The sequence below is a fragment of the Sarcophilus harrisii genome, chromosome 4 (assembly GCF_902635505.1).
Source record: "Sarcophilus harrisii chromosome 4, mSarHar1.11, whole genome shotgun sequence".
In the NCBI taxonomy this organism is placed as follows: Eukaryota; Metazoa; Chordata; class Mammalia; order Dasyuromorphia; family Dasyuridae; genus Sarcophilus; species Sarcophilus harrisii.
The window spans coordinates 157,157,466-157,171,068 of record NC_045429.1 but is presented as its reverse complement, the minus strand read 5'-3'; the positions used below and the strand labels follow the sequence as shown (position 1 = coordinate 157,171,068).

Below are 13,603 nucleotides of genomic sequence, written 5' to 3'. Positions count from 1 at the left end.
CTGGGAAACAAACCAGTTGTGGCATAGGAATGTAATAGAACATTATGTGGAAATAAGAAATGATGAACATGAAAAACACAGGAAAACATGAAAAAATTCTTAGAAAATAAACAGAGCAAGGGAAACATTATACACAATGATGATGATGATAAATAGAAGGACCAACCAAAAAACCTTCAATATATAATTGTAATGACTAAGCTTAATTTTGAAGAAGTGAAAAAATATACTTCGCTTCCTTCTTTACAGAGGTAATGGAACATGGACACAAAATTTGAAGTATATTGATTATTCTTATCGAGCTTTATTAACTGAAATGTCTTTGTTTTGTTTTGTTTTTTTAATAAAAGATGATTTGATGGGTAGAGAACAACTCAAATATGCTTATATAGATATACTGGTGATGTAAAAACAAAAGCGATCAATAACAAGATTTCTTAAATGTTCTATTTTTTTTTAAAGAGAAAGGGAAAACACACACACACACACACACACACACACACACACACACACAAAGCCTGCCCCCTTTTTAAACATTTAACTGAAATTCTCTCTTAACCATTTGCCAAGAGGTTTCATAAGCACAGTATACAAATATTTTGGTTACTGACATTAAAGTCATTTTTCATTTATTCACATCTTACCATTCTAAGTATAATTGTGATAATTAACAGTATTGTAAACTGGTTTTTACAACATTTAAAATGTTTATAAATTTAAAAGTTTAACACATTCATATTCATAATAGCTAAAGTGAAACATATTCTATTTTGTACCTTAAAATGATCTTCTCTTTTCTACTTATGTGCTTGATATTGATTTATTAACAAAGTGGAATCCAGTAAGTAAACATTTCCATATAAAGTTGGTTATGTTTTTCTCTTTTATTGTAAGACTAAAATGCCACCACAGAGTTTATTTTATTTTATTTAAAACTTCAGGCATGAATTCTGCATTTAATTTAAGAAACAAATATATAGACATAAGTCCACCTCCTCACTATTTTTTTTTAAAAAAGTATTAATGTCTATTCATGAATTATTTTATTTATTTTCATCAGAAACAACTTTAACCATCAATGTAAAAAATCATTGTTTAGTAACTATTTACAATTAAATTACCTAATTTCAATGGATAAAATATTTTTTCAGTCTTCTTAAAGTACCAGTCAGTTTTTCTGAACTATTCATTCTCAATTTCCCTCATATAATCTTAGCTACATTGTATTCCATTGCTGTGGTTCTAGCTGAGTTTTTTTTTTTTTAACTTATTTTGGATTTCATAAAAGTATTTCCATGTTTCCTTGAATTCTTTATACTTGAACATACTAATTGCTTCATTACATTAGTAATGAACCTGAGATTTCATCATTATAGGAAACCCCCAATAAGAAAATTCCTCCTACCACAGCAGATCACTACCAACTCTGCAGTTTATAGTCTAAGAGAGCTGCTAAGGGAACCGACAGATCCAGTGACGACCAAAATAAGAACTAGAATTTGTCAGAGAGGGGAATTACACTGAAATTATCCTGGCCCCAAAGTAAGCTTTCCACTATACAATTTATATTCCATTCCATTATATTACTATGTAGCAACTCATTTAATCACATTTTCCTATTATTGAATATTTGAGTTGTTTCTAGGGGTTTTACTTTTGCAGTTATATAGAATCCTGCTATGAAAATCTTTGAATGAATATCTCATTAATTTAATGGAAATAATAATTACTTCACTACAAAGATAATCTGATTCTGAAATCTGATGTATCATTTTCTAATTAGTTTTGGGGCAGTTCAATAAAAGAATGCTCTCTTTCCCTCTCCCCCCAAAAATAAGGACTGATTTTATTTTATAAAGGTAGGGTACTATATAGCCTCTACCTGATTTCATGAATAAATTTTAGTACATTTTGTTAAATTCAACAGTTTATGATCTATTTACACTTAAACTTTGAAACTTCGATAATATTAATACTATGTTCTTGGGATTGTAGATACAAGTACAAAAGTGAAATCCTATTTTAAATTTACAATTTACAATTATAAATCTGCATGATTGAAAGATGATAGTATCCTTTGTAGAAATACAATTTATCAGAGAGATAAGTTTGTGGGAAAAGATATTAAGTTCCAATTTTATACAAAGTGAGTTTGAGATGTCCACAGTACATCCAGTTTGATATGTTCATTTGGCAGTTTATAATTTGGGAATTGATCTCAGCAGAGCTCTTAGCTGGATGGGGCTAATAATAATAATTAAATTCATTAACAAAGATAATTGAATGCAAAATACAAGGAGCCTCTTACTTAAAAAATATGGGTTACAATCAACTTAGGACTCACTCCACCCAAGCTTATTTTTCTTTTCTAATTTCATAAAGATATTTCTTCACTATAAACCAAGTACAAAAAAGGCATTCACATGGCACTCAATAATTTTACAGGACTAAATCCCTGTTCAGTTTCTATCTCCTATTCAGGGGTTAGCACTGGCTAGAGAGAATGTCAGAGCAGTTTAAGAAGATGCCTTTATAGATTTGTGATGGAAAGTGACATTTACATCCAGAGAGAGAACTATGGAGACTGAATGTGGATCAAAACATAGTATTTTCACCTTTTGTTGTTTGTTTATTAGGTTTTCTTTCTTTCTCATGATCTCACTGCTAGAAGATGTCATAGTCTTTATTAGTTAATATCTGTTGATATTACATGTAGATATCTTTTTAATAGAATTTTCCAAATACATACAAAAATAGTTTTCAACATTTACCTTTGCAAAACTTTTATGTTCCAAATTGTTCTCCCTCTCTCCTCTCCTCAGTGGTTTAAGCCTCAGGTCACAGAAGGTCACAGAAGTGAACATCAGAGGCAAGATGTGAACCTATGTTTTCTGATCCTAAAGATAACATATTTTCCACCTCTCATGCTGTGACCATGAGGAGGGGCAGCTAGGTGGCACAATATATATAGCACTGACCCTGGAGTCAAAAGGACCTGAATTTAAACTTCAGACACTTACTACTTGTGTAACTCTGAGCAAGTCACTTCACCCTATTTACCTTATGTAAAATGAGATAGAGAAAGAAATGGAAAACCACTCTAGTATCGCTGCCAAGAAGATCCCAGATGGGGTCACAAAGACTGAAAAACAATTGAATTGACTATGGAAAAATCACTTAAACCAAGCACAACATTTTTGTAAGTAACATGCTTTCTAAGCCTTAAGTAAGTTAATGCTATCATTGTCTGACTTTGCAAAGAATGCAAAAAGTCTTTATTAAAAAAGAGATTAAGTCTCATAAGTTTGATTTCTAAGTTCAGTATTCTTTAATTAAGCCACAATGACTCTTCTTTTCCTTTCCCCATGAAGAGGTAGTGGTTTAAACTCATCTTCATAATTTCCCTGCCTGACATGTAGTAGCTTGCTTAAGAAGCTAAATCTAACATTAATTAATTCCCCAAAAGGCATCCACCTGATGCTCTTTCCTTTTTCAGAAGTTGGAAAGGGAGGAACTTTGGGTGGAGTAGAGTACTCCATGTATATGCATGCTTGGATACTGAAATCCAACTCAGCAGTTTATCTACACAAACAATTCAAACCACAATTTGGATTTGCATTGGACTAGATTTTTTTTTTTTTGGTATGTTTTGAGAAATGCAAATTATAATTAGTTTTTTTTTAATTCTTCATTTTCCTTAACATCATTACTATACTTCACTACTCCTGGATAGACAGCATATTTATCAGCAAATTAACCATGTTGGTGTAAGTAACGAAGGTGATGGTCAACCATTTCATTGGTAAAAGTGTAGACAATTAAAATAATGATAACAATTATACCAGTAAATTCCCAGTAGAATGAAAATTTCTTGAGTGCTGAGATTTTTCTCTTTTAGTCTTTGTCTCTCTAAGACCTTTTATGTAAGTAGTAAGTACTAAATGTTGCTTGATTAAATTTATGCATACATTAGAAAGCATTCATATTAACACTATATTGTTTTAAAACTATCTTTCTTATGCCATCCTTCTTGTTAACCAAATTAAACATGGTTCTAATTTCTTTAAAGTAGTCATCATTTCTCTAAGTAATTTGCCTCATTTTAAATCCAGGAGCATCTCATTCAGTTCATTTCAATTAAGCAAGCCTTTATTGAGCAACTATTACATACCAAGTATCATCCTGATCCTGGGAATATAAATCTGAAGATGAAACAGTCCTTGACTTGAAGTAACTGGATTAAGTATAATTAACAATATGAGAAATCCTGAAAAATATCTCAGGTCCATCTCCCTTTTAGAAGTGAGTTTCAGTACTCCACAAAACATCATCATCACAGGGAATAGATTGATATAAGAGAAAGGGCATCATACTTACAAGAAAGAGTCCCAGCTTTATATTCTGATTCTATGACTTAGTAACAGTAGAACCTTGAACAAATAGATTAACCTTCTTGGGCTTAGCTTTCCTTTTTTACATGTAAAATCAGGAAACTAGACTAGTTAATTTCTAATGTTCACTCCAATTCAAAATCTTATAATTTTATATGTAAATCAGTCTGCTCCCCAACACCTTCAATTCCAAAATGATTTAGAATTCTGTTCCAACAGTAATATCACTCATAAAACTTTAGGCTCTATAAAAATTAAAACTAAGAAGGCAAAGAATTGAAGGAATTGGGGAAAATAATTTTGAAACCACTTGATGCCATAAGTCTGCTTTTCCCTAATACTAGAGATTTAATTGTACAGAGCTGTGAGAAGTAACAAGATAGCACCATTATTACTTTAGGTTTAAATTCTAAATATCATGTAACTCATGCACTCCTCAATATAGTATACGTTTCAGCAGTTGAGTTTTAGTTATATTATATTTAGAAAACAATGCTATGGAAAATTTGTAGAGCAGTTGTTCAAATAAGGAAATATTTTTTTTCCCACAAGCAGTTCTACTAAAAGAGGTTAAAGCAAAGGTTCTTAGTTTTGTTTTTTTTTTTGTCATAACTTCTTTAGAAATCTGGTGAAGTCTGTACCCCTTTTCAGAATAGCATTTTTAAGTATGTAAAATAAATACAAAAGATTACAAAGGAAATCAATTATAAAGAAATATAGTTATAATTTTTTTAAGTACATGAACCTCAGATTTTGAACTCATGGCAAAATAATGAAAAGCAATAATTTTTTCCCTTATGATTTCATTGGTACTGGAAACTCCGAACATAGAAATTCTCTTCATTTCTGCAGATCAATAACCATATTCTAACTTATAGTTGTCTGAGGAATTGCAAAGTTATGTGACTTGTCCCTGGTCAAAACACTTGTACATGTGAGAAGTAGGATTTTAATCTAGAGCTCCCTGATTCCAAGGCCAGTCTTCCGTGTTTATGTCAGTCTGCCTCTTGAAAGCTTAGATAGAATTTCAAATAAGGAATCAAAAAGCATTAACATCTTGATTTCATGTATCTTTAGTTCTAAATTTCACAGAGATACTTTCAAAATTGCCATTTTCACAGATTTAGAAACCCTGACCAATGGAATATGTGGGTATGTTAGAATTATAGACTAGGAAATACTACCTATTTTGAAATGTCAAGTTAATATTTAAAAATTTTGCAAAAGGCTAGAGCAGGCTGAATCTAAAATTTTAGAATGTGATTGAGCTAAATCTAAAATCCAATCCTTGTGAAAATGACAACAACAACAACTGCACAAGTACAGGATAGGGAAGATATGAAAAAAATCTAGAGGGGGTTGAGGGTGTTAACATGGGGGGGGGGAGAGGAAGTAGTGCCCAAATTAAGGAAAGTGATAGTCCCATTGAACTTCACTATATTCTGTTTTGGAGATGACAGTTTACAAAGGATATTAATAAACTCAAGAATATCAGGAATTAAAGGACAGACTAAAGAGACGATGGACATTTAACCTAATGAAGACTAATGTTGGCCATAACAATTCAGTTGTTTTTCTGTTTTTCCATAGTTATTATTCATGATTAGCCTTTGTAGCTAAATTTCTTAAAAGCCTTTTTGTAAACTTCCTTTTTCAATTGAAAATCTTTTTTCTCTCCCTTTTAACTCATTACTAGCCCTCTTGCTAACCAAAAAGCTTGTCTGGCTGCCAGTACAATAGTCTTTCCATCATAACATTCCATCTCTCATATCCCTAGACCTAAACTTGGGGGAGGGGGAGTCGGGAAATAAGAATAGCATCTTTTTAAGACTATTTTCTCAGTTTTCTTTAATGCTTATTCTGATAGTATTTTGCCTTTGAAGCAAATGACTTAAAAGAACACTTGAGCTAAGTGCTTCATCTCTAACCCAGGAAAAGTTGCCATTAATTTAAATTTCATTAATAAAAAGAGGACACAACATGTTTGTGTACTTTGATAATATGTTTTGTCTACCATGGCTATATTTGCAGGTAACTGGGTTTAGATGGGATGTTGAATGATTATGGGGACCTGGGAAGTGCCAAGTAAGACTCCATAGTTAGAGGACTATATCATAGCACAAGCAACATTACAGACGCAGTGACGAAAATGACTAGAGATTTGTTCTGATGATTCAGATAAGCTATCTTCTCCTCCCTGTTGTTATCCCTTACTCAACAATCCTTTGCTTCCCTTGGTTATGACTTGGTTCCTAGTAATGGGTAGAAATTATGTTTCATATGTTACTTGCACTTAGCACCCTTTGTATAAGTAACAAGAACAACCAGACTCAAAAAAAAAAAAAAAAAAAAAACCAAACTGTAGAAGTTACCCCTAATCTTGCAAATTTAATTTGTTTTTCATAAAGAAAGGACTTTGTATACTTTTTTACGACTGAATTGGAAGGAAAAAAGCTAAATCCAAGTATATTCTAAACATTTTCAATTGTCCCTTTCAAATTAAAAAGGGAAAGGCTATAAACTTTTGCCAACTGAGAAAATATGTGTACATGTGCTTGTATATATCATTTAAATTACTTAGGCTGTCTTGAGGTTCAAGGTGTTAAAAGTATTATTTTGTGGTCAGTTCAACCACACCCAGTTAAAAAAAAATTTAAGAGTTCAACCTAGCAGTACACAGAAGAACAAAAATGATAACAAATAAAGTATGATGCTTCTTTTATCAGAAAGATCTTTGCAAAAGCACATCAAGTCAAGTCAAGCAAGAATGAACCAGAGGGTCTTCTCAAGGCTTCCTTCCTTCTTTCTTTCTTCTCTCCCTCCTTACTTCCTTCCTTCCTTCCCTCTTTCCTTTCCTCCCTCCCTCCTCCCTCCTCCCTCCTTCCTTCCTTCCTTCCTTCCTTCCTTCCTTCCTTCCTTCCTTCCTTGCTTCCTTCCTTCCTTCCTTCCTTCCTTCCTTCCTTCCTTCCTTCCTTCCTTCCTTCGTGGTTCAGTGGATTTGAATGGCAGAACTTAAGTCAAGAAGACTTATTTTCCTGAGTTCAAATCTGACCCAGACATTTACCAGCTGTGTGACCTTAGGGAAGTCACTTAGCCTCTTTGCCTCAGTTTCCTCATCTGTCAAACTAGAGAAGCAAATAACAAACCACTCTAATACTTTTGCCAAGAAAACTCCAAATAGGGTCATAAAAGTCAAAAATGACAGAAATAAATGAACACAACAAGCACTGAGGCTGCTTCTACACTGATAAAGTGAAAAGTATCATGTAATAAATTCCTGGCATATATGATGCAATTTTAAACTGATAAAGTGAATGGCTTAGAATAACACAGGTGTTATTTCCTTTGTTACTACAATCAATTTACCATTCATTGTTATCTGCATATATAGGAGGGAATACTCATGTTCATGAAGAAATACAGATCCATTTCAGAACTGAAATAGTTGCATGTAGAAATCACATTGAATTCCAGGAAAGATGATGTCAGGATATCACAATGAAATGATCTCTGATTTTCTTGATTTCTTGAAATCAATATGACCTTGGACAAACCCCTTACATTCTCTCACCTTCAGTTTTCTTCCTATCAAACCTTTAGATGACTTCTAAACTCTACTACACCCCCAGCTCTGTTCTGTGAACCTCAAAGTTTTTTCAAGTTCTAAAACTATGATCCATTAGGTCTGCCATCACCCAGCTTCTAATCCCCATTGTAGTAACTGTCTGAAATCTGCTTTACACAATTTATTTGCATTCCATTTCCTACATGAATTAAACAAGCATTTATTAACTACATACTTATGAAATGTACTTGTACATTATGCTATGATCATTAAATACAAAGAAAAGTAAAAAAAACACACACACACACTGTTCTGAAGGAGCTCACATGTGAACAAAGAATATATCAGAAGTCAGAAATTCCTTAAAACAAGAGCTAACATGATTTCACCTTATAAATTATTAAAGGATCTGCTCAAATTATACTTGTGAGAACTTAGTCTGAGAAAACTATTTTAAAAAGAAGAAAAGAGGAGAAAGAGGAAATTCTTGGAGGTGAATCTGTATCTTGAATCCAAGAGCTATTCACTTGGACAATGGGCCAAGTCTTCCCCAGCCACCAGCCCACTCACCAAAATCCATAAGGCTTCTGCAATTTTCCTCATAGGAGCCAGTGCCCCCAGAGCCAGTGTCGCCTGGACATTTCCACCAGAGTGAGGAAGTCTGGGAATTGTTATCAGATTCCAGCCAGCCTCTTCCAGAGAGTGCTATGATATCAAAGACTATGGCGCTGAGCAGAAGCAGAGGTAGGATCCATCGGCAGCGTTCACAGGCCAGGCCACAGCGCAGCATTGTGTCCACTACTCCAGGGAGCTGAGGCCAGAAGAAAGCACAGAATTCCAGACAGAAGAGAGAAGCGGGCAGTTGAGAGTTCTGGGCACTACTGACAATGTTAGGTAAAGGAAGAAGTATTTAAGGAGGAAAGTGTATGCTTGAAAGGCTTTGTGGTCAGCAAGAAGGAAGCTCCACCTAGATTCCTAATGACTAAGAAGAACAGTGGCTGGAACCTGTAAAGCCAGAGGTGAGCTCTCAGGCTGGGATAGGCTAAAGTCAAGCAAGGTTCAAATTACACAGTGACGGGAGAACATGATATATTCCTTTCCGGAGTAAAATCAGGAGCTAAGCCTGTGTCTTCACACATATGCAGACAGGTGGCAATATAGGAACACAAATGAGGAAGACTCTATGACATTCCTGCTTAGAAAAAAAGATATTCTATGACTTCAAAAGTACAAAAGGAAGAATGGCTAGTTAGGTATTAACAGTCTTATAAAAAGACAAAAATGCTGTTACTGTGTATTTTGTGAATAGTTCGTCTGAGAAGCAGGGAGCAATCCTATCATAGTTTGTGTTTCTTTGCATTTCTGAGGCTCTGGTTAGCATGAGTCTTATTCTTGTCAGTTTGAAGCTTGGAAGTAGGTCAGTGCTCCCATTCAGATTCTTCCTCCTTTACTAAGGAGGATGGAAGATCACTCTACTGTCAAATTAATAAGTTAATTTTACATCTTCATCTTTCTTGATACTTCATTTCAATGGCTTAAGTAAAAATAAAGACCACATTTAGCTATAGGAGAAGAATCTTTCTCTGAACCATCAGAAGACACACCCATAATTAGAATTACGGTATCACAGATAGAATCAGGTAATCAGCCATGTAAAATCCACTCTCTTCTTACAAAAACAAACCAAGGTCTCAGGCTCATGTATCCCCATTGGGTAGGAAGCTGTTACCATGTCTCCTAATTTTCTGAGTTTCCCTATACTTCAGACCCCTCTGCTAAAGAAGGTTCAATTATTTGCTTTCTTCTCCCTTTCTAACCCTGTAGCTGCTTTGTCTAGCAGCTATTATTTAAAAGGAGATTTATATAAATTTATGTGATTTATAACAAATTATTATACTGATGAATTTATATATGTGGAGGATTTTCTGAGATGGGGAAATTTTTTAAGTGATGTAAAAAACAAAATATATGAATAAAATACATTTAAAATAAATAAAATGATTTATTTTCAAAAATACATTTTGGAATAGAACTAGCATGTATAATCTTTGAGCATTTGCCTCTTTTTGTGGAAAATGTGCCATACTGTGAGATAATGTACCAATTCTATATTGGTCTTTATTTATGATAAGAAAGATTATGTCAGATAATTGGTGACTGAATTAGAAAGAGCTTCAGGTGTATCTAAAAGTTGGAAATAGGTTCCCCCCGCTTCTCTTTTGGAGCCACTCTCTCAAGACAAATTTAGTAGTAGTTTTCCCTAAGATACCTAGAAAGCAGAAAGAAGGGATTTATCTTTCACTCCCAGCAACAATGGCAATAAGATGCAATGCCTAGGAAAACCCAAAGCAAGACTTCTGGGCCCTGTCTGCCTCTTCAGTTTTGTACTATCTTCTGACAGATCCCAAATCACCAAATAGCAATCATGAGAAATGGACATTTCTGACCACAGAGATAATGGTATGGAATTCCTAAGTGTCAGTTGTCCAATGGGAGTTGTTTCCTTCTTTCAGTTACACTTAACTTAAATGAAAAGCCAAAAGGCCAGAAAGATGATTCTGAACCTGAAGGAACTAAAGAGACAAACCTGATTGCCTGAAAGATCTGGATTTTGTGAGTTTCTTTGAGCTTTGGGAGTAAGAAACTAAAATGAATGTGAAATATGTATTCAGAAGTCCTGTAAAATTGACTTTACCTCTTGGAACAATATAATAAATATGATTAAGAATTTGTTAATTTGTGCTCCAGATTGAAGGGGATTTATTAACAAGTACTACAGGAGAATATGAAAGGCACTTGAACCACCATATAGTGCTTAAATTTTTTATTCTCAGTGCTCTTAAAAATTATTGAGGACAACAAAGGGAAGTTATATTTATGAACAGGAGTTATATTTATCATTTTGTACTGTGTTAGAAAGTAAAATATCTCAAGATTATTATGAATATTTTTGACCTCACAGACCTGAAAAGTATCAGGGATCCTCATTACTCCCCAGATCACATTTCTGGAATCACTGGTATAGTGGATGGAGGGCTCTCCTCAGAGTACAGAATAAATTCCTAAACTAGATTTGATACATACTAACTGTGACCCTGAGTCACAATCTTATCTTTTTGTTGCCCCAAACCACTCTAAGTTACAGAGCAACTACTGAGTTGTATTGGAAGATACAGTTTCCTCACTAGGCCTTTGTTATATTAATGAAATTACAGATCTGGAAAAAAAACAAAATAGAACACATAATTGAATATAGTAATAAAGTAGAATCAATTTTTTAAAAAGTGAATACTTTAAAAACTTACAAAAATTCTTACAATTAATTACTGCATCATTTGGTGCTCATACAGAATATTTAATATATTTTCCTTGGATTCCTTCTATCTAAAATTCTTATTCTGACTCATTTTGAATTCCACAGCAGTGGATCTTTCTGATTGGAAATGCAGTTCACCACTCTGATAGATGACATAAAAAGGTACAGAGTTAAGTAGGAACATGATTCACACATCCCCTGAGCTTCACTATTTTGGAATACAAAATACTGGCCTATTTTCTATAGCCTGAGAATGTGTATTTTGATTCCTAAAATCTTAATAAAGAATGACTCATAAGTTTCAAAGAAATCTACCCCAAACTTCAGGACTTACTCCATCTCTATGTCACTATGCTTTGGACTCATCCTTCTGTTCTAACAGATTCCTACAAAAAGATTCTACAAGGCAAATCTTTTTGTTCATGTTATCTATCCATTAATGAAAAGCTGTCCTCTTCCACCTATGCTATTGCCATAATAAAAGAAATAGAACAGCTGGACTTTAAGAATTCAAAAGCTGAAGTTGATACAAAGAACCCTAACAAGGGCATCAACTTTTCCCTTCCTTCCCTTCTTGAAAGCTACTTTGTCAATCTGTGACTATTTTCTTGTTCTTCATGGATTTCCTTTACTGCTACATCTGGTCCTCTGTAACTTATTAGGTGCCATTCATAAAAACAGAGAGAGCGCAAGTGTTTCAGCTATAGTTGTTATGGGGTTGAAGTTGATTACTTTATTTTTCTTAAATAATTCTTTGTTTTCCCCCAGTTACATGTAAAGACAATTTTTAACATTCATTTGAGAAATTTTTGTGGTTCCAAATTTTCTCTCTACTTCCCTCTCCTCCTCATTTCTCTGAGACACTTACATGACTTGATATAGGTTATACATGTTCAATCATGCAAAACATATCACTTAATCAGTCGTGTTGTAAAAGAAGACACTGACCCAAAATGGGGAAAACACATTAAAAAATACAGAAAGTGAAAAGCAGCAAGCTTTGATCTGCATTCAGACTCCATCAGTTCTTCCTCTGGAAATGAATAACATTTTTCATCATGAATCCTTTGGAAGTACCTTGGATCATTGTCTGGTTCTGCCCACTTCACTTTGCATCAGTTCATATAAGTCTTCCAGGTTTTCCAGAAATCCTGCTTATTATTTCTTATAGTACAGTAATATTAAATTCTAGTCATATACCAGAGTAGTTGATTATTTTGCAGACAAAAGAAAGAAATGGAGACAGGTGATAGCTCTTCCTTGAAAAATAATGTAACTGAGTAGATTTGCTATTGGAGCTTCTGTGTTTTATAAATCTTTGTCTTGTGCACTGGGCTCAAAGGGAGAGGTAGCAATCAATCAAGAAGTATTTTATTAAAACACCTATGTGCCAATAACTATGCTAGGTGTTGGGGATAAAAGGACAAAAATGAATTAGATCTATCTTATTCCTATTTACAATCATATGCTTTAATTTTTGAGGTGCTTACAATCTATGACAGGAATCTATGATACTTATTAATAAGTATATTAATAAATACAAAGTAAAATTTGGGGAGAAGAAGAGGACACTAGCAGCATGGAGGATCAGGAAAGACTTAATAAAAGACAGTCCATGAGCAGAGTTTTGAAAGAATTAAGGGATTCCAAAAATCAGGAGTAATATGAGAATGCATACTAGTTAGAGGGGACATTCATGGAGATAAAGGATTGTATATGAGGAACAGCAAGAAGCCCAGTTTGGCTGGAACTCTAAGTGTACAAAGGAAAGTAATATTTATATGTTAAAAAAAAAAAAAAAAAAGGAGCTGGAGCCAGGTTAAAAGTCAAGCAGAAGAAATTAAATTTAATCCTACTGGCAATAGAGAGCTACTGGGATTCATGGAATAGTGTCATGATCAGACCTGCACTTTTGGAAAAATTCATTTGGCATCTGGAGAATGGATTAAAAAGGGGAGAAACTGAAAGCAAAGATTTAGACTGCTGTAGTCGCATGAAAAACTGAAACATCAGAGTAGAATCAATGGGACAGAAGTAAGAGATATTGTAGAAGCAGAAACAATAAGAGTAGGCTACTGATTAGATATTCAAGGTCAGGGAGAATAAGGAATGAAAGATAACACCTAAGTTTACAAATACTGAGGGTCTTAATGAATGGTGATATTATTCATGAAAATAGTAAAATTTGGAAGTGATATGGGTTTTTAAAAATATTTTTTATTCATTGGATATTTCCCAAATACAACAAAAAAGTTTAATAATCATTTTTTTTTCATTTTGAGTTCCAAATTCTCTCTTCCTCCTGCCCTTCTCCCATCCACTGAAAAGCAA

General features: G+C 33.7%; 1 protein-coding gene across 2 annotated transcripts in view; it reads right to left on the bottom strand.

Moving 5' to 3' along the window:
* PERP (p53 apoptosis effector related to PMP22) overlaps positions 1-13,603 on the bottom strand; it is a 29,102-nt gene that overhangs the window by 6,339 nt on the left and 9,160 nt on the right. Inside the window, exon 1 of one of the 2 annotated variants that reach the window (XM_031964205.1) lies at positions 8,527-8,943. The exons of the other annotated variant lie outside the window; for it this stretch is intronic. Coding sequence (XP_031820065.1) covers positions 8,527-8,746 — 220 coding nt within the window. The 5' untranslated portion in view covers positions 8,747-8,943. Of the gene's footprint in view, positions 1-8,526; positions 8,944-13,603 lie in introns of those variants that run through there. 2 annotated transcript variants of the gene reach the window in all.